The 19697-nt window shown below is 43.2% G+C and overlaps 2 protein-coding genes across 2 annotated transcripts; both read left to right on the top strand.

Moving 5' to 3' along the window:
* The first annotated feature begins 618 nt into the window (after window positions 1-618).
* Window positions 619-1850, top strand: LOC120021471 (28S ribosomal protein S12, mitochondrial-like). Its single transcript, XM_038965246.1, has 3 exons — window positions 619-743; window positions 871-921; window positions 1160-1850. The coding sequence occupies exons 2-3, from the start codon at window positions 873-875 to the stop codon at window positions 1543-1545; spliced, it is 435 nt and encodes a 144-aa protein (XP_038821174.1). The 5' UTR covers window positions 619-743; window positions 871-872; the 3' UTR covers window positions 1546-1850.
* Window positions 1851-2041: 191 nt separating this feature from the next.
* Window positions 2042-19395, top strand: kif4 (kinesin family member 4). Its single transcript, XM_038965446.1, has 30 exons — window positions 2042-2306; window positions 2644-2767; window positions 2881-2995; window positions 3103-3293; window positions 3528-3626; window positions 3725-3891; window positions 4106-4200; window positions 4400-4522; window positions 5164-5339; window positions 5449-5510; window positions 6257-6389; window positions 6570-6628; window positions 6921-7026; window positions 7347-7469; window positions 7674-7847; window positions 8031-8134; window positions 8359-8503; window positions 8747-8857; window positions 9000-9083; window positions 9762-9875; window positions 10219-10374; window positions 11129-11226; window positions 15064-15193; window positions 15416-15700; window positions 15949-16026; window positions 17975-18076; window positions 18231-18398; window positions 18541-18666; window positions 18784-18903; window positions 19071-19395. The coding sequence occupies exons 2-30, from the start codon at window positions 2645-2647 to the stop codon at window positions 19227-19229; spliced, it is 3726 nt and encodes a 1241-aa protein (XP_038821374.1). The 5' UTR covers window positions 2042-2306; window position 2644; the 3' UTR covers window positions 19230-19395.
* Window positions 19396-19697: the final 302 nt, after the last annotated feature.

Here is a 19697-nt window from a genome sequence, read left to right as displayed (position 1 = left end):
TAAATAGCTGTTGGAATTTGAACATTTTGATTTGTCACTATGTTGACGGTCCCTAACTGCTGTTGGTGGACGTAAGGAAAACTACAGGCGAATGAATATCCGTCGAATATCCAACCTGAAACTGCCTTTACCTCGGTGTGAGACGCACGATCTGTCATCTTTAATTTAACATATTTTCTAGACTCATAACCTGCCGGTAAAATACCACCTGATTGGGAAAGCCACTTGATTTTAAGTCCCTAGAGAAAATGAAATAATGTAGCCTACTGTCATGAGTTTAACAATATTTCAAGGACAATTGGACTATAATCAATTTGGGATGGATTTGAAACAGAATTGACCTCAACTCTAATTTGACACTGCTTTGGCTTACCCCTCCTGCTCCAGTCCACCCCTGTCTATTTCAAGGGTTATAACATAAGGATACCTTTGGGCTTATTTAGAAAATGATTAACATCAGATCCACAAGCACTTCTCATTCGTGGCCAGCAAAATGTGCATGGTGTTTTGTGGTTATTTTAGTGTATCCGACCAGTAGGTGGCAGTAATGTTCTTACAAAAATCTGCAACAGAAGCTGTCGCACTCAATGCGGAAGAATATATCAAATACTTCCGGAGGTCAAACGGGTGAGAGTGGTTATGATTTTTGTGTGACATTTCTTATTTTCCATATTACAAGTTGTTATATACTTTGAAAACACACGTGGGTGGTTTGTCCTTGGACAGGAACTGAAAAGCAGCAGGTACGATTTGAAAATACTATAGAACACGGTTTTAGACTAGACTAGAGTAAATGGTAGGGTTAGTTGCAAGGTTACCAGTGTGACACAGACAGGTTCCCCCTAAATCCTGTCTTTGACTCTTTTGCAGGGATGGCTTTATTGGGGAGTCTGAGACCAGCGTTGACATCATTTCTGCAAGGTAATGTCATCGTGCCTTCGTATTACATACACACCATCTCTACTTCAGAATACCCTCAGCATCTTATTTAGGCCCATTTATCAGACCGTGGGGATCCCTCATCCCTGGGACAATTTTTTTAATCAACAAAAGTTGATTATAGAAAATCTGTAGCCAACACCAGTTATGTTTACAGTTTTTACTCTCGACATTAGAAATTGGAGTAGATATCTTATGCACTCTTTGTACCCTAATACAGTGTCTCAGTCTGTCTCCCAATGGTCCGGACCTGTCCTCTCCAGAACTATGGCTACGCTGAATCAGATGCATCGCCGTGGAAAGCCATCGCCCCCTCCCCCGAGCGTCAGTGCCATGTTCGGCCGCCCCCAGCTGAAGGCAGTAATCCTGAAGACAATGATCCGGAAACCCAAGAAGCCAAACTCGGCCAACCGTAAATGTGCCAGAGTCCGCCTCAGTAACGGCAAGGAGGCAGTGGTGTTCATTCCTGGGGAGGGACACAACCTCCAGGAGCACAACGTAGTGCTGGTGCAGGGGGGCAGGACACAGGACCTGCCAGGAGTCAAGCTGACTGTGGTCAGGGGAAAATATGACTGTGCCCATGTTGTGAAGAAGAAAAATAACTAATGGGGACATGGGAGAGGGCGGTGGGGTGGGAATGTGTTTTTTGTTGTGTTTGCGTAATACATGCGTAAGTTTAAACATGAGTTGGATTCAGTGATTGATCTCTCTTGTGATTTATCCCATGTTTCAGTAATTCCAATTTTGTTTTGTGGACTTCAGCAACCGGCCCTCTGTTTCCAGAGATGAGCAGTCAGCTCGAAGAGGATTTGCGCGATTCAAATTAGTTAAGAAATACGATTATCTTATTTTCAGATCTTGATATTGCGGCATTTTATATTGTTTCATTAAAATTGAATTCATATTTGCAATGTTAGTGTACAGTATTTGTGTACAGTATTGTACAGTATTTGTCAATTTTATTTTATATGTACAGTATTTGTCAATTGTATTTTGACATTTGAGAAACCACCCGATTAGACTACAATCTGGAGAAACAGGCGAATGACAGCAACTCTGCGACGCAAAACGCGTGGTGGAGGCGGGGCAGAATATTTGAAAGTGGCGGGCAAGACGAGATCCATGGCAGGCACCGACCGAAGTTCTCTTTTGAGATAACAAAAATCAAACGTTCAGTCTAGATTTCTTACGACAACTGGTGTGTGGTTATATGCGATTTATGAACTGACAATTCTTATTCTATCGTCTGAAAAAATATTTTTTAGAAACGTTTAGCAAGCTAGAGGCACACACATTTTAGCTAACGTTAGCTAGCCACTGTACAGCTCATTGCAGGGGTGAAGACCAACGTCTTGTCAGACCCTAAGGTAAGTGACCGTCCTCCTTAGCTATCTACTAAACTTATTTGGATGGGTAGAGCATGAGTCATAATGGGGGTTAGCTAGCCCGATGATATAGACAAGTTAACGTTAACTAGACAGGTACTGTAGCTAGCTAAGTGTGCTGGCTAACAACACTAACAGCCGCGGTCCGTACTATTACCAGAGGGGTTTGGTCGGTTGTGAATAAAATCACAATGAGGCTAAAATAGCTTTCAGAAAATACATTTCCGATTTGCAAATCTTCCAATGACAACATTGCTTTAAAGAATTGGCCACCTTTACACAATCCTGTTTTGAATCTGTCAATCACCTGATTTCGAAGCATGACAAAGGAGGATGATAAGTCGATCCCTGTGCGGGTTGCCCTGCGGTGTCGACCTTTGGTTGCTAAAGAAATCAACGAGGGTTGCCAGACCTGTCTCACTTTCGTGCCAGGGGAGCCACAGGTCAGCAATCTATGCCACAAGACAAAGCACTTGTCCTGATGTTTTATGTATCCGATTTCATACCTAGCTACATAACTACAATTATTTTCTAATATAATTAATTTATCTTGCAGGTGGTTGTTGGCACTGAAAAGGCGTTCACGTACGATTATGTATTTGATCCTACAACTGAACAAGAGGAAGTCTTCAACAGTGCTGTTTCACCATTATTGTGTGGTCTTTTTAAAGGTATGGAAGACAAACCTTTTACTTTCACACAGTATTATCCATAAAACCAGTAAGCTGACAAAATGGGATGGGATCAATAAGCTGTATGTTTCTACTTATCTTTTAAGGCTATCATGCTACTGTGCTTGCATATGGACAGACTGGTTCAGGGAAGACCTTTTCTATGGGAGGAACATACACCTCGGCCCAGGAGAATGAGCCCACCGTTGGAGTCATCCCCAGGGTGGTCAGAATGATCTTCCAGGAAAGGGAGAAGTATACCGATTGTGAAATCTCTCTTACAGTGTCTTATCTGGAGGTGTGTGGGAACCTCTTATTTTTATTATTTGATTGTCATAACACAAAGCCATAGTTTGATTGTAATAGCAGACAACAAAACAATTCCGTTCCTCTTCTCAGAAAATCAAAACAGGGAGTTGTAAATGCCAAAAAAGCGAGTTTTCTGATTAATGAAGAAATACATCTCATTGGTTCTGGAAGTATCCTGTGCATGTTTTTCTGGAACATTATGTCTACATTTTATTTGCCATAGATATACAACGAAGAGATCCTGGACTTGCTCTGTCCATCGGCATCCAAAGATAAACCATCAACCATCAACATTCGGGAGGACCCCAAAGAGGGCATAAAGGTGAGTGAACTGTCTGTAACCGTTGAACATGTTGCCTTAATTTGTTTAAATGGACCGTTTTGTTTTTAATCCATTCTCCATCTGCCTCCCTATCTTAGATTGTGGGCCTGACTGAGAGACAGGTGATGTCTGCCCATGAGATGGTAGGCTGCTTGGAGCTGGGGAACTCAGCCCGCACTGTGGGCTCTACTGCGATGAATGCTGCCTCGTCTCGCTCCCACGCAATATTCACCATCACCCTGGAGCAGCGCAGGGGGGCAGACAAGTCAGTCTTTTCTTTCTTCCTCCCATAAATCTCACCTTCTAATGTTCTTCCCAAGGAAACGTTGCAGTTCTTAAATTTATCGGATACGCAGAGCATAAATATTGTTTATATACAAATATCTCTTGATATAGATAATTCAATACATTTTATTTAAGTTTGTCTGCAAGTTGATTTGTCCTCAGTTCTTCCTTTTTGTTTCCAAATTTGTGTTTAGATCTGACAACGTGGTGTCAAAACTACACCTGGTGGATCTGGCTGGCTCTGAGAGACAGAAAAAGACCAAAGCTGAGGGAGATCGTCTGAAGGAAGGTGAGTTGATTACCCGAAGCTAATCCTTTATATAACAAGCTTTCATTGACTGTATTAATCTGTGTACTTTAGTATTGTTATGGTCAATTATTAGCACAATCTACATGTTTTAAATGACAGTCCCAGTTCAAATTCAATGTTTGATTTAGTTCAGTATCAAAACCTTATTGATTTTCTGCTTTCATCCTGTCTGCCCCAGGCATCAGCATCAACCGAGGCCTGCTCTCCCTGGGCAATGTGATCAGCGCCCTCGGTGACGAGAGCAAGAAAGGCACCGGCTTTGTGCCCTACAGGGACTCTAAACTAACCAGACTGCTGCAGGGTGAGTGCTCAAATGGATGGTCAGCTTATGCAGGTGTTATTGACACTAACTGTGTTTGGGCAGTCCATATCCTACCGCCCATAGGATCTTTCTGGGTCCAGTATCAATTTAGGATTTGCTTATAAGTACAATGCAGCCTAACATAACAAAGATGGTGTCATGTGGTACAAGACCTTGTGGTAGTCAGATGACTGAAAGAACAGTCAAGAGAGCAGTCAAGAGATGACTGAGAGAGCAGTCAAGAGATGACTGAGAGAGCAGTCAAGTTATATACCCTAAGGCAGGGAAGGGCAACTGGCCTACATCACGGTTGACAACTCCCAGAGTGCAAAGAACCTTGGCGTGACCATCGACAACACCCTGTCGTTCTCTGCAAACGTCAAAGCAGCGCCGGCTTTGACTGCATATGTGGATGTGGTTACGCAGACCTGCGAGCCCCTGCAGCTGCTCATGATGATTTCAGATTTTGTGGCCCCCACCCCCATCCGTTGTCCATCCCTGCTCTAAGGATTCAACACAACAAGCATTCATTAAAATCTAGCATGTTTTTCTTAGATTTAGAGACTGAATCGGTTGTATATATATTATACTAAGACTTCATGTTTTGTGGGGGTTAAATAATAAATACTGCTCTCCTTCAGATTCATTGGGAGGTAACAGCCACACCTTGATGATCGCCTGCATCAGCCCTGCAGACTCCAACATTGAGGAGACGATAAACACGTTGCGTTACGCTGACAGAGCCCGCAAGATAAAAAACAAACCAGTCGTCAATGTGGACCCTCGAGCTGCTGAAATGAAACGCCTGAAGCAGCAGGTAGTGACCACCCTACTGAGTGACCGTACAATTTGTGTGTTGGCGAAGTTGAAATGATTTTAAGTGTTCATTGTTTTGATGGGAATGTTTCCTCCTCTTTTGAACACAGGTTCAGGAGTTACAGGTGATGCTTCTGCATGCACGTGGAGGTGTGGCACCAGTGCTTTCTGGGTAATTACTATGCAATTTATTTTGGAATAATTTCCCCAACTAAGATACAGTCAGGTCTAAAGTTATTTGAACCCTTGATAAAGATCAGCAAATTAAATAATACAATACTGAGCTATATTGCATGCACAGAGATTTTTTTTTTAACAAGTAATACAAACAAAAAAAGATGGCGGTCAAAATTATTGGCACCCCTGTTTTCAGTACACCCTTTGGAAGGATAATGACACTGAGCCTTTTTCTAAAATGTTTAATGAGATTAGAGACCACATTGTTCCACAAATAAATGGTTAATTGACCACAAAATAAACATTTTGCAATGGCCATCTCAGTCTCCGGACTTGAACCCCATTAAAAACTGGTTTGAATTGAAGAGGGCAGTCCATAAGCACAGACAAAGGATAACAAGGAAAACGGGTGTTTTCTTCCCCTTTTTTTATATATATATATATATATATATATATATATATATATATATATATATATATATTTTTTTTTCTTTTACAAAATGTTTCAGAGTAATTGTGTTACTATCAAATAATATAATTTCCCTCTTGTTTTTTAGGTTTTTTTGCCGTATAATATAGCTCAGTATTTTGATTATTTTATAGTCTTTTTGCACATCCTTATCAATGGTGCCAATAATCCTGGACCAGACTATATGTCGTCCTCTCCATCTATTGAGCCAAAGAGTCTGTCAACCTATGATGACTGAACATCCATACTGGTAACATTTCTTCTCTGAAAAGGTCTGAGCCAGCGGAAAACGTGTCTAAGATCCTGGAGCGGACCCGTACCCTACAGGATGAGAACAACAAGCTGAGCCGTGCGCTGAGCGAGGCAGCTGGCCAGACTGCCCTGATGCTTGAGAGGATCATCATAGTGAGGATGAGGGCCTGTCGTACTGCCATACAGCAGGCCATGCCAACATCACACAGCAACGCTGACTGACCATCCATAAACATATAATTGTCCTTTTTAGTTATTCATTTTTGGAAAGATATTTGGCGGTATTATCATGATCGTCACGTGTGCCATCCTTATTTGTCACCCCACCCACAGACGGATCAAGCAAATGAGAAGCTGCAAAGCAAATTGGAAGAGTTGAGGCAGCATGCAGCGTAAGTCTGAACGTCTTTTTGTGAACTAACACTCGCACTTTACTTTTTTCCCCCCTTACGACCTCTGACTTTTCTGATAGCTACTTTATTGAGGAAAAGTTGACTTACTATGACTGTGATATGTGGTTGTACCACCTAGCTATCTTAAGATGAATGTACAAACTGTAAGTCGCTGTGGATAAGAGACTAAGGACTACGCTGTAAACATTTAAATGTCATGTGCTGTGCCCATGGTCTGATTAGGTAATTGGCACCATAATTATTTGTGTTAAACACAAGGCTTATCGTTTAGGTGTAAGGTGAACCTGCAGAGGGTGATGGAGACTCTGGACGACCAGGAGTTGAAGGAGAATGTGGAAGTGATCCAGAATCTGCAGCATGTCATCCTGCAGCTCCAGGTACGGCTAGACGAGGGAGCGCTCACAAGGCTGGATCTACTGATGCATTACAGACTCCATTCAGTCCTCTGTGTTTAGCAAGCAAAGCATTTCCCCCCTGAATTTCATAGTAGCTAAGCTGTTTCTGTGCAATGTCATAACCTTATTGATCATGCTAGTCATAAGGGTAAAGGACACTTGATTTATTCTGTTTCATTGTACACATTGCACGTGTCAACGTTTGAATGGCTCGATATTTTAGTTCCCTTCCCTATTTTCAGTCTAATAAGAAGCTGCTTTGCATCCAGTCTGGGTAATAATGTCTGCTCTTTTTCCTCCAGGATGAGAGTGCTGGCCTTGCTGCCACCATTGAGGCGTTGGCTGCAGACTGTGGGGCTGAAGGAGAGGACAGCCCTGATGGGCCAGGGAGTGGCAGCAGGACTCCAACTGATGGCTCTCCTTCAGTAAGTCTGGTCATCTACATCCACTCCTCTAATGCAGAAGGCTGTCTGCTGCAGATTTACTCTTCCTGACATGTATCTGATTCTGTGCAGGTGTTTTGGGATTATTGCATTTTCACTGATTCTATAGAATTGTTGTGTGTTTTTAGGTTTTGTACAACAGGTCTGTTTTTGTTACCATACAAACAAACATACATCTCTTCACAGGCTGCTGCTGACAAGGACTCTCCAGAGGCCTTTACTACCCAGCATGCCCTGCGTCAGGCTCAGATGTCCAAGGAGTTGATTGAGCTCAACAACGTTCTGGCTCTGAAGGAGGAGTTTGTCAGGAAGATGTGCCAGAACGACAGCCACCTGGAGCCTATGCAGACTGAACACCAGGTAGGGCTGGAGATGACAGACTGGAGAGGGAAGAGAAAATATGGGTTGGCTGTAATGGAGGTTCAGAGGGCTGAAACAGGGAGGGCAGCACAGCACTTTGATTCTTATCCACTGGGAAGGTTTCAAACTGAACTGTTGAAGCAGCTTTTTAATCGGAACTCCTCATTAACGGTTCCCCTCTAGAATAACATCAAGAGCCTGCAGACATCAGTGGGCTCTCTGCAGAAGGAAAAGGAGGACCTCATCCAGGCTCTCCAGTCTGCCAAGAAGGATGTCAATCAGGCTAAGTAAGACTAAGTATTTTAATAGCGTCTTTATGTTCAGGCTGTGTAGTCAATTGATATGATAGTTATCTGTCACAAGAGTTTCCCTCTATGATAGCCACGAGCTTGGTGTGTAACAGAACTTTACGTTTAGTATAAGCATTTCTCTGCAGTAGAATGGAATCATCAATCTCATTTCCTTCTGTCTTTCTCCCTCCCTCTCTTTCTCTCTCTCCATCTTTGTCCAGGCTGAGTGAGCAACGGAGAAAGCGTCTGCAAGAGCTGGAGGCTCAGATCACAGACATGAAGAAGAAGCTCCAGGAGCAGTCCAAACTCCTCAAGGTCAAAGAGTCCTCTGTTCGCAGCGTGGCCAAGCTCAACCATGAGATCCAGGTATGACAGTGTGCTTTCCTCTGGTGTGTCACTGTCATGACACTGCGGGTATACTGTGAGCTGTGGATATACCAGTTACTCTGAACTAATGGGCACTGTTTTTCAGGACAATGAGAGGTTTTCAGTGTGGATCTGATCAGTCAATGGGCTTTTGAAATGAAATGGTTGAATGTGACCTAGTGATGGTACTCTAAGACGAGGTTGTTGATGGCTTCTCTGATTGTCTGCTCTCTTTCCCTGTAGGCTATGAAGAGTCAGCGTGTACAGCTGATGAGGCAGATGAAGGAGGACTCTGAGAAGTTCAGAGTGTGGAAGAACAAGAAGGACAAGGAGGTGCTTCAGCTCAAGGAGAAGGTGTGTGCGACGTGTGGTAGCGACTCTGTGGTGGACTCACCAGTCCATAGATAAGGCACACTGTTCACCACTTTCATTTCCATGTGGTTTAGATGATTGATTTAGTTTTTTTCAATAACAATACATTTCTCACCTCTCTCAGGACCGTAAACGTCAGTTTCAGATGGTGAAGCTTGAGAGTGACTTCCAGAAGCAAGCTAATGTCCTGCGTCGTAAAACTGAGGAGGTGAGGCCTAGGTCTATTCAGTGGTGTAAAAATTCTTGAAAGTACTACTTATTAAGTCGTTTTTTGGGGTATCTGTACTTTACTATTTCTATTTTTGACAACTTTTTAATGTTTACTTCACTACATTCCTAAAGAAAATTTTACTTTTTACTCCATGCATTTTCCCTGACACCCAAAAGTACTCACTACATTTTGAATGCTTAGCAGGACAGAAAAATGGTCTAATTCACACACTTATCAAGAGAACATGCCTGGTCATCTACTGCCTCTGATCTGGCAGACTCAATAAACACAAATGCTTTGTTTGTAAATGATGTCTGAGTGTTGGAGCATGCCCCTGGTTATCTAAAAAAAAATAAAAAAAAATGGTGCTGTCTGGTTTGCTTAATATAAGGAATTTGAAATTATTTATACTTTTACTTTTGATACTTAAGTATGTTTTAGCAATTACATTTACTTTTGACACTTAAGTATATTTAAAACCAAATACTTTTACTCAAGTAGGATTTTCCTGGGTGACTTTCTATTAAGGTATCTTTTACTCAAGTATGACAATTGGATACTTTTTCCACCACTGGGCCTAATCGACCAGAAAAACATTTTGTGTCAATTCTTTAATTGTTGTTAGCTGGAACTGTGGTGAGCGGTAGTTCTAACTCTACAGGTGTTCTCCTTCAGGCCGCAGCAGCCAATAAGCGTCTGAAGGATGCCCTGCAGAAGAGGAGTGAGGTGGCAGAGAAACGAAAGGATATCCATTACAGAGGGATGGAGGGAGCAGCCGGGAGAGTGAAGGTCTGGTCAACTATATTTGTTTGGTTCTGTTTGTGTACTGTGAATGATTTGATCAGCGATTTGTGAGGGGTCCTGGTTTGCAAGAAAGGAACTGATTGCCATAAGGTGTTATGCGAATGTGTATTCTGTGGTCTAAGTGATTGTGTGTGTGATTTAAATGTGCTGCCTAGGGTTGTGAAATTTCAATAAATTCCATGTTTTTAAAAATCCTGGTTGTATGATTTGCGGAATAAGTAGGGAAACCAGGGAATTTATTGAAAGGTCCTGTAATTTTGCAACCCTAGTACTGTCACTGTGTATGAATGACTGAGTAATGTATGCTGTTACCTGAATCTGTGGGCAGACCTGGCTCCTGAACGAGGTGGAGGTGCTGGTGAGCACAGGGGAGGCGCGGCGCCACCTGCAGGACCTGCTGGAGGACAGGAAGATCCTGGCAGAGGAGATCTCCCAGCTTAAACAACAGATGGAGGCAGGGGAGCGGCCTGCTGCCAAAGTCAGGGTAAGTGGAGTCCTTGTCTTAAAAAGATCAATGACAATATGAGCTTTTACTAAATGAGGTGTCAGTGGAAATTTCCACTACATGAGGAAATTATGCTTCTCTGTTTTTCTACAGGAGTTAGTTCAAGGGGAATGGAAACACTAGGCTTTAGAACACCAGCTAACTAAATCGCCAGATTGGCATTGTTGCATCACTGGCAGGATTTCCAAAAACGGTCTCAAAGACCATGAACTCTGCGTCACCTCAAAGACAACATTTAATGTAAAAAAGACAAGAGAAGTGCTAAATCAAGTAGATGGCTAGCTCGCTACCGTGCCTCGTTTTGGCTGACTGATTAAAAGACAATCTGAAAAAATACTATAATTACCAACATAAAAACAAATTGAATACAGTTTCTTACCTTAATGATGTTGTCCTTATCTCAATGACAAAGCTGTCAAAGTTATGAGAACCCTTTCAGGTCAAGTGGAGGCGAGGTGCCTCCTCGTGGCAGCATTCACTTTCAGTCCCCTGCCAAAACTCACAATTTGCTCAATCCTGCCAATGACGCAGTTGTTTCTATGGCAATTCAAGATGCCGCTGCCCATACCTCCTAATAATTGTTCAATATCAAAACCCTAAAAATAGAGATGTTAAATGCATATTGTTTAGTATTAGTGGGCAGAATACATCTCTTTGCTTAGCTTTACTTCCTAAAGTGTTTCCATTCCCCTTTGAACAGTTTTTACTGTGTTCTCTCTCTCTACTCCCACAGCGTCGGACCCTCGTCATCTCAGAGCTGGAGAGTCAGGGAGAGCTGGAGGCGTCTCTCAGCAAACAGGTGGACAATCTGGGGACAGAGATAAACCTCAGGTGAGTCTGACTAGTACAAAACTAACTTATTACCTCCTGCAGGTGAGGGATTCCTTCTAACCTAAACATTGACCTATATTACATCCCGCAGCTGAGGGATTCCTTCTATCCAAACACTAAACATTGACCTCACCTTACTTCTAATGCATTTGATTTTATTACATGACTCTACTGACGTGAAAGGCATCCACATAATTTGTCTTTCAGTTGCATTGCATTGCTATGCATTTTTGCACTGTCATTGTGAATTCCTGGCCTACCTTCCCTTGGCTTGCCTGGAGAAATGTTGATGTCATAGTGAGGCTTTGCTCCAAAGCTTTTCACACCTTCCAAAGCATACGCCTTCCCCATCTGCTCTTTTGTTAATTCCTGTTGATAGGATATTGTGACGGCTGCCAGGCGCAAGTCCTTAGAACAGAGTAATGATATGTGAGAAAGTATTTACATTTGGGCAGGTAAATCAAACTTGATTTGTGTAGACCCTACTGTGAAGTTACTTATAAGCCCTTATCCAACAGTGCAGTTCAAGAAGAGTTAAGAAAATATTTACCAAATAAACTAAAGTAAAAAATAAGTTACCCAATAAAATAACAATTACGAGGCTATATACAGGGGGTACCGGTACTGAGTCGATGTGCGGGGGTACAGGTTAGTTGAGGTAATTTGTACATGTAGGCAAGGGTGAAGTGACTATGCATAGATAATAAACAGCGAGTAGCAGCAGTGTAACAACAAAGGGGGTGGGGGGGTCTATGTAAATAGTCTGTGGCCATTTTAATAGTTGTTTAAGCAGTCTTATGACTTACGGGTAGAAGCTGTTTAGAAGCCTCTTGGACCTAGACTAGTCTATGACCATTTTTTGGGCATCCCTCTGACACTGCCTAGTATATAGGTCCTGGATGGCAGGAAGCTTGTCCCCAGTGATATACTGGTGATTAAAGGCGAAACACCCACTGATTCGAAGACACACTACTGAGGATGTGTCCCAAAATTGACATCTTAACCCAGTCTAAGAAATAAACCTCCCATGCCACTCTGTCAACATCACGGCAAATCTCATGTGAGTGCATACCATCTATTGGCACAATGGACAGTTTTAACATCTCGTCCCGTGTTTTATGATTCTGGGCCGTACGCACTACCCTCTGTAGTGACTTGTGGTCGGAGGCCGAGCAGTTGCCATACCAGGCAGTGATGCAACCAGTCAGGATGCTCTCAATGATGCATCTGTAGAATATTTAGAAGATCTGGGAACCCATGCCAAATCTTTTCAATCTCCTGAGGGGGAAAAGGTGTTGTTGTGCCCTCTTCGCGACTGTCTTGGTATGTTTGGACCATGATAGTTCGTTGGTGATGTGGACACCAAGGAACTTGAAGATCTCCACCTGCTCCACTTCAGCCCTGTTGATGTTCATGGGGGCCTGTTCGGCCCGCCTTTTCCTGTAGTCCCCAATCAGCTCCTCTGTCTTGCTCACATTGAGGGAGAGGTTGTTGTCCTGGAACCACACTGCCAGGTCTCTGACCACCTCTCTATAGGTTGTCTCATCGTTGTCGGTGATCAGGCCTACCACTGTTGTGTCGTCAGCAAATTTAACGATGGTGTTGAAGTCGTGTCTGGCCACGCAGTCGTGTGTGAACAGGGAGTACAGGAAGGGGCTGAATACACACCCCTGAGGGGCCCCAGTGTTGAGGATCAGTGTGGCAGACGTGTTGTTGCCTACCCTTACCACCTGGGGGTGGCCCGTCAGGAAGTCCAGGATCCAGTTGCAGAGGGAGGTATTTAGTCCCAGGGTTCTTAGCTTAGTGATGAGCTTTGTGGGCACTATGGTGTTGAACGCTGAGCTGTAGTCAATGAACAGCATTCTCACATAGGTGTTCTTTTTGTCCAGGTGGGAAAGGGCAGTGTGGAGTGTGATTGAGATTACGTCATCTGTGGATCTTTTGGGACGGTATTTCGAATTGGAGTGGTTGTAGGGTATCCAGGAGGATGCTGATGATGTGAGCCATGACCAGCCTTTCAAATCTATGTTATTCAATTATTGCACCCACACTGCTCGCACGTGCCAACGAGCGTCTGCGTTGCCACGGCCTAAAATAGAAATCAGTTCTATTTGTGACGCAGATTGCGCTGCAAATCCTGCCTCTCCCATCTCCTCATTGGTTTATAGAAGCAGGTACCTACGTGCCATCTCCTCGTTGGTTATACCCACGTGGGTGAGTGAAAGACGAACGGGGTCAGTGGCGGTAATGCACCTAATTTATGAAAGTTGCCAATCGCAATATAAAGTCAAGAGAAGAAAAGGCCTGAAGGAAGAGAGAGATGACTAGAAACGATTCGGTTGACTGTTTTATGTGTGGATTAATTGGCGGAGTAGAGGACCTTGTGCATTTCAGGTAAAATAACTCAATGTTTATATCCCAGGACAAATTAGCTTGCAATAGCAAGCTAGCTAAATAGGACAAATTAGCTAGCAAGTGCAAGCTAACTAGCTGAATTGCCATAAATGTTTACTGCTTTTCGACCTGTCCCCAAATTAATATAATTGGTTCAGAGTTTGTTTTGATATTTTAACCTGCGTGTCGTGATCGCGTTTGGTGTGGGGGGACAAAATAAATGTATGCACGATGGCGCACGTGCGCAGCCGGTTTGAGTTCCGTGTGACTCACATCTGCTGCCAATAGTGTTATCACACAGTCATCCAAAACAGCTGGTGCTCTCATGCATGCTTCAGTGTTGCTTGCCTCGCAGTGAGCATAAAAGGCATTTAGCTCATCTGGTAGGCTTGCGTCACTGGTCAGCTCGCGTTTGGGTTTCCCTTTTGTAATCTGTAATAGTTTTCAAGCCCTGCCACATCCGACGAGCGTCAGAGCCGGTGTAGTTGGATTCAATCTTAATCCTGTATTGACGCTTTGCCTGTTTTTATGGTTTGTCTGAGGGCATTGCAGGATTTCTTGTAAGCGTCCGGAATAGTGTCCCACTCCTTGAAATCGGCAGTTCTAGCCCTTAGCTCGATGCAGATGTTGCCTGTAATCCATGGCTTCTGGTTGGGATATGTACGTACGGTCACTGTGGGGACGATGTTGTCGATGCAGTTATTGATGAAGCCGATGACTGAGGTGGTATACTCCTCAATGCCATTGGATGAATCCTGGAACATATTCCAGTCTGTGCTAGCATAACAGTCCTGTAGCATCCGCGTCATCTGATCACGTCCGTATTGAGCCAGTCACTGGTACTTCCTGCTTTAGTTTTTGCTTGTAAGCAGGAATCGGGATGATAGAATTATGGTAAGATTTGCAAAATGGAGGGCAGGGGAGAGCTTTGTATGCATCTCTGTGTGGAGTAAAGGTGGTCTAGAGGAGTTTTTATTTTGTTTATTTATTTTTTATGTATTTTGTGGTTGCACATGCTGGTAGAAATTAGGTAAAATGGATTTAAGTTTGCCTGCATTAAAGTCCCTTGCCACTAGGAGCGCCACCTCTGGATGAGCATTTTCTTCTTTGTTTATGGCCTTATAAAGTTGGTTGAGTGCGGTCTTAGTGCCTACATCGGTCTGTGGTGGTAAATAGACGGCTACGAATAATATAGATAGTGTGGTCTACAGCTTATTATAAGATACTCTACCTCAGGCGAGCAATACCTTGAGACTTATTTAATATTAGACATTGCGCACCAGCTGTTATTGACAAATAGACACACACCCCCACCCCTCGTCTTACCAGACGCAGCTTCTCTGTTCTGTCGGTGCATGGAAAATCCTGCCAGCTCATTCATGTGTATTTGTCTATTTTTATAGACAAACATTCACATGTAATGTCCCATGGTTTTCCTCCTAGGAGTGCCCAGATAGCTGACCTACAACAAAAGGTTCTGGATGCAGACAATGAGGGGCGCTTGAAGCAACGCTGGGACAACATCACTACTATGGTGGAGGCCAAGTGTGCCCTCAAGGTCCTCATGTCAGAGGTAAGACATGAGCTTATTTGCATATTGTTGAACTGCAAGCTTATTAGTCTCAAAAGTTTTCAATGTCTTGAAAAGAATGTCATTCTTTGCCTATTAGCCTACCTTGTAAACTAATGTTTATTGACAAAATACATGGCAACCCAAAATTTCATTTGACTCTTTAGTCTTTTAGCAGATGCTCTTATCCAGAGCAACTTACAATTAATATCACCACCTCCACAGTTGGTGTCTGCCAAAACGACCAGTTCTAAGCTGGAGAGCGAGCTAAAGCAAGAGAAAAGCAACGTGCTGGACCTGCAGAAGACGCTGTGTGACGAGAGGAAACTGATGTCTACCATGGACATGGAGCACCAGCACCACCTGGTGGAGCTGGAGCAGATGCACCAGGAGAAGGTCCTGTACCTCCTGGGTCAGCTGCAGAGCAAGGAGAGCAAGTCAGTGGAGAAAAAACAGGAGGAGGAGACTTCAAAAAGAGAGAGGGAGCTTCTGCAGCGCCTCAAGTTCCAGGTCTGTCACACTGTCCTCTCAGCTACTGTGCACACTAACATTCTGGAGGAATGTTCATCAGGGTCATACAGTCAGGTCTATTTATGTGCTTATGGACTTGTTTCTGCTTTTAATCCTCATCCAAGCAGGTTGATTTGACTTCAAGTTCAACTCAAAGTGTTGTGTTTTAGACAAAACTCTGTCAAAGACTGATCAGGGTGAATATGGGTATTCTAACCCCCCTCCTAATTCAATGCCTGTCTCTACAGGAGGATGAGATTGAAAAGATGCGGGAATTGAATGAGCAAAACCAGAGGCTGATGGATGAAAATGAACAATACAAACAGGTAAATGCCCAGATGAGCCTGTACAAGGACAATAGAACACTTTAAAGTATGTACAAGAACAAAGGTCTGCAGTAGAGTTGGGTGGAATCCAGATTTTCATACAGTCATAATTTTTCTGTACCATACTAGGGTATACGGTATTACCGGAAGTGCACATAAAACAATTTAGGCAATAGGGATCTTGATCCAGTTAGCAAACCAAATGCATTGCTGTAGCCCTGAGCTGGATATCATTTATTTCACATCTTAGTTAAGTATAACTTAGTTATAGTTATACTTAACTTAAACACTCACAGGCCAGATATTGGATATTTCTATTGTGTGTCTATCTTTATTTGCTTTTCATGTTTCCCCCACAGCTCCCTCTGCTGGGATCTCTTAATTGGGCCTATACTGACTGAATTTATAATTATGCCCACCTGTGAAGTCTTGTTGTTGTGACATTGATTGCCATTGCACGCTGAGGAAGGGCTCATACCTGACACGTTCGTGCGGCAATAAAAATGTAAATTTACTTTTGTTTACCAGCGTGCTGTCCTATTACTGTTCTTTTCATTATATACAAGGATCCACACCCGATTTAAAAAAAAAAAAAAAGAAGAAAAAAAAAGAAAAAAGTTAATATAAGGTGGAGTCGAACACGTTTGTTTATTAGGTACACAACCCCGTTCATGAAAATGGATGAGTCACGTGGCCGTGGTTTGCTATATAACGCAGTCATCGAGGCATTCAGTTACTGTTCGATCGAACGTTAGAATGTGCAAAACGGGTGACCTAAGCGACTTTGAGCGCGGTATGATCGTCGGTGCCATGCGCCGGATCCAGTATCTCAGAAACGAGCGGCTTCCTGGGCTTTTCAAGCACGACAGTGTCTAGGGTTTCCCCAGAATGGAGCGATGAACAAAAACCATCCAGTCAGCGGCAGTCCTGGGGGAACAGCTCTTTGACGAGAGCGGTCGAAGGAGAATGGCAAAAAATCTTGCACGCTAACAGGCGGGCCATAAACAGACAAATAACATTGGTGTGCAGAACGGCATCTCAGAACGCACAACTCGTCGGTCCTTGTCACAGAAGGGCTATTGCAGCAGACGACCACACCGGGTTCCACTCCTATCAGCTAAAAACAAGAAGAAGCGGCTCCAGTGGGCACAAGATCACCAACACTGGACAATTTAGGAGTGGAAAAGCTTTGCCTGGTCAGAAAAACCCCAGTTCGTGTTGCGTCATGCGAATGGCGTAGTCAGGATTTGGCGTAAGCAGCATGAGTCCATGTACCTATCCTGCCTGGTGTAAACAGTACAGGCTGGTGTCAGTGGCGTACCGGCGTCCAATCTTTTTATTTTATTATTTGACTAGGTAATTCAGTTAAGAACAAATTCTTATTTACAATGATGGCCTACCCCAGCCAAACCCTAACCCGGATGACCCTGGGCCAATTGTGCGCCACCCTATGGGACTCCCAATCACGGCCGGTTGTGATACAGCCTGGAATCGAACCAGGGTCTGTAGTGACGCCTCTAGCACTGAGATGCAGTGCCTTAGACTGCTGCGCCACTAGGGAGCCCAATCTGCAGTAACTGCGTGATGCCGTTGCGTCAGCATGGACCAACATCCATGTGGAACGTTTCCAACCTGTAGAACACATGGCCCGAAGAATTCAGGTAGCACGCAGCCCCCGCAATGCATGGGTGCCCCCAACCCCAAATGTTTATTTTCTTTAAATAATGTAAGGTATTTAAAATGATATCGTCGGTATTTCAAAATACCTCGGTATAAACGGAATATCGCCAAAACCTAATCTTACATGTAACCTAATATTAATTAATGTAATTTGTAAAGTGCTTTCCTCACACCCTAGGTGCTAAAAGCACAGGGTATTACAATTCTAAACATGTCTACTATTTGTTGAAACTGTCCATATCAAGCAACTTTTGCTCTGTGTTTTCAGAAACTAACACGACTCCAGTTGGCCAGTGGGAAAAAGATCAACAACCTACTGCCAACATCCACTCAGTCCCCAGATGACTCCTTTGAGTACATCCCGCGTAAGGTAAGCCACTGGCACGCTTCCTCACCAGTCTGTTTGATATCCAACTGTTAGAGTGGAAATTTCCCCCGTTCGAGTCTAGGGGAAGATGACCCTGACTTAGACCAGTGCTAAGAGATTGCACCATCTCACGGCTGGTGTTCTTTACCTCCTGCAGCCTAAAGGCCGGCGTTTCACTACAGCCAGGGCTCCCCTGAAGATGGCCATTGACATGGAGGAGCTAGAGTCTCCCTCAGAGTCAGAGGAGGTTGAGTGGTGCCCTGAGAAGAATGAGAGCGGCCGTAACAGAAAGAGCTCCAATGTCAAAAAACCCAAGGCTACAGGGGTGAGAACATAGACGTGATGTATAGGAAATCATTTAGTGAGACCGGGGCGACGTTGTTAGTTGTTTAGAGATGATCAGATCAATATTCTTATGTATTTGTAGTGTTAAATGAGTTTTCACATCTGTATTCCTCTTCCTTCAGTGTGCCTGTAAGGGTCGCTGTGGCAACAAGCTGTGCCGGTGCCGTAAGGGAAAGATGAGCTGTGGGGAGAACTGCCAGTGTGACCATGAGAAGTGTCGCAACATGGACCACCAGACGTCTAGTATAGTAAGTTAAAATTGTCCATCTGTTGTCAGATATCTGTATACCATCACTAGTGGGAGAATATTTCATTGTTTGTGCATTTTATTTTTCTTAATCATTTTCCTCTCTTCCTAAAATCAGGACTCTAGCGAGGTCACCGATGATGGGTCCAAAGATTTAGTTTCTATTCCTCAAGACCCCACGGCCATTAGCCCTGGTGACGCCACGTTCTTTAAACCACCCTGTGTCACTCCCACCAAGGTAGGCTCCTCTATACCAATAACGCAACAGGGCGGTGACATACCCCTAACAGACTCATCACACATCACTTTCTTTTGCACAAAGCTGCATCTTAGGTGGGTATTGGGGTTTTCAGATCATGTCCTTATTGTGCTGAAAAGACGATATTCCTTGCTGTGTTCTTATAGCTTCTGAGGAAGAGTGTCTCTGTCGAGGAGGAGGAAGATGAAGATGAGGAGGATGAAGAGAGGAACACGGCCAGCTTCTTGAAGAAGAAAAAACGAGTCCTTACTAGCTTCCAGAACAGCTTTTTCTCTGGATGTACGCCCATCAGGGAAGAGTCTTAAGGTGGGAAAGGCATGCTAGTATAGACAAGACATGCAAGATCTTAGCCTCTGCTATAGGATAGTCCTTTTATCTGTTTGTTTTTTCAGTGTTTTGTTGGTCATTTTTCAATGTCTTTTAAATGTCCTCTTACGTTCCTTGTAATAAAGTGTAGCAATTGATTCTAAATGAGACATCACTCTTTTATCGTTCTAAATCTTAGAGTGCACAGAAATTCACTTACTATGAAATGCTGTAAATGGCCTAATTATATTTAGCTAAAATATAATACATTTAACGAGACTATTTTTAATTAGACAATCATACTAGGGAATTATTTGTCACTTGAAATATAAACGTTTAATAGTTGTATGTAACTGATTTTCTATCAATAGAAATTGATCATTTTTTAATATATATTTTTTTTGTTATCATAAATTAATAATTCATGATTTTATTTTCTGTGGAAGATTGTTTATTTGTTCCATAGT

This window comes from Salvelinus namaycush, chromosome 26, assembly GCF_016432855.1.
Source record: "Salvelinus namaycush isolate Seneca chromosome 26, SaNama_1.0, whole genome shotgun sequence".
NCBI classification, from domain to species: domain Eukaryota; kingdom Metazoa; phylum Chordata; class Actinopteri; order Salmoniformes; family Salmonidae; genus Salvelinus; species Salvelinus namaycush.
The sequence above is the reverse complement of the archived record's forward strand: the minus strand, read 5'-3'. Positions and strand labels throughout refer to the sequence as shown.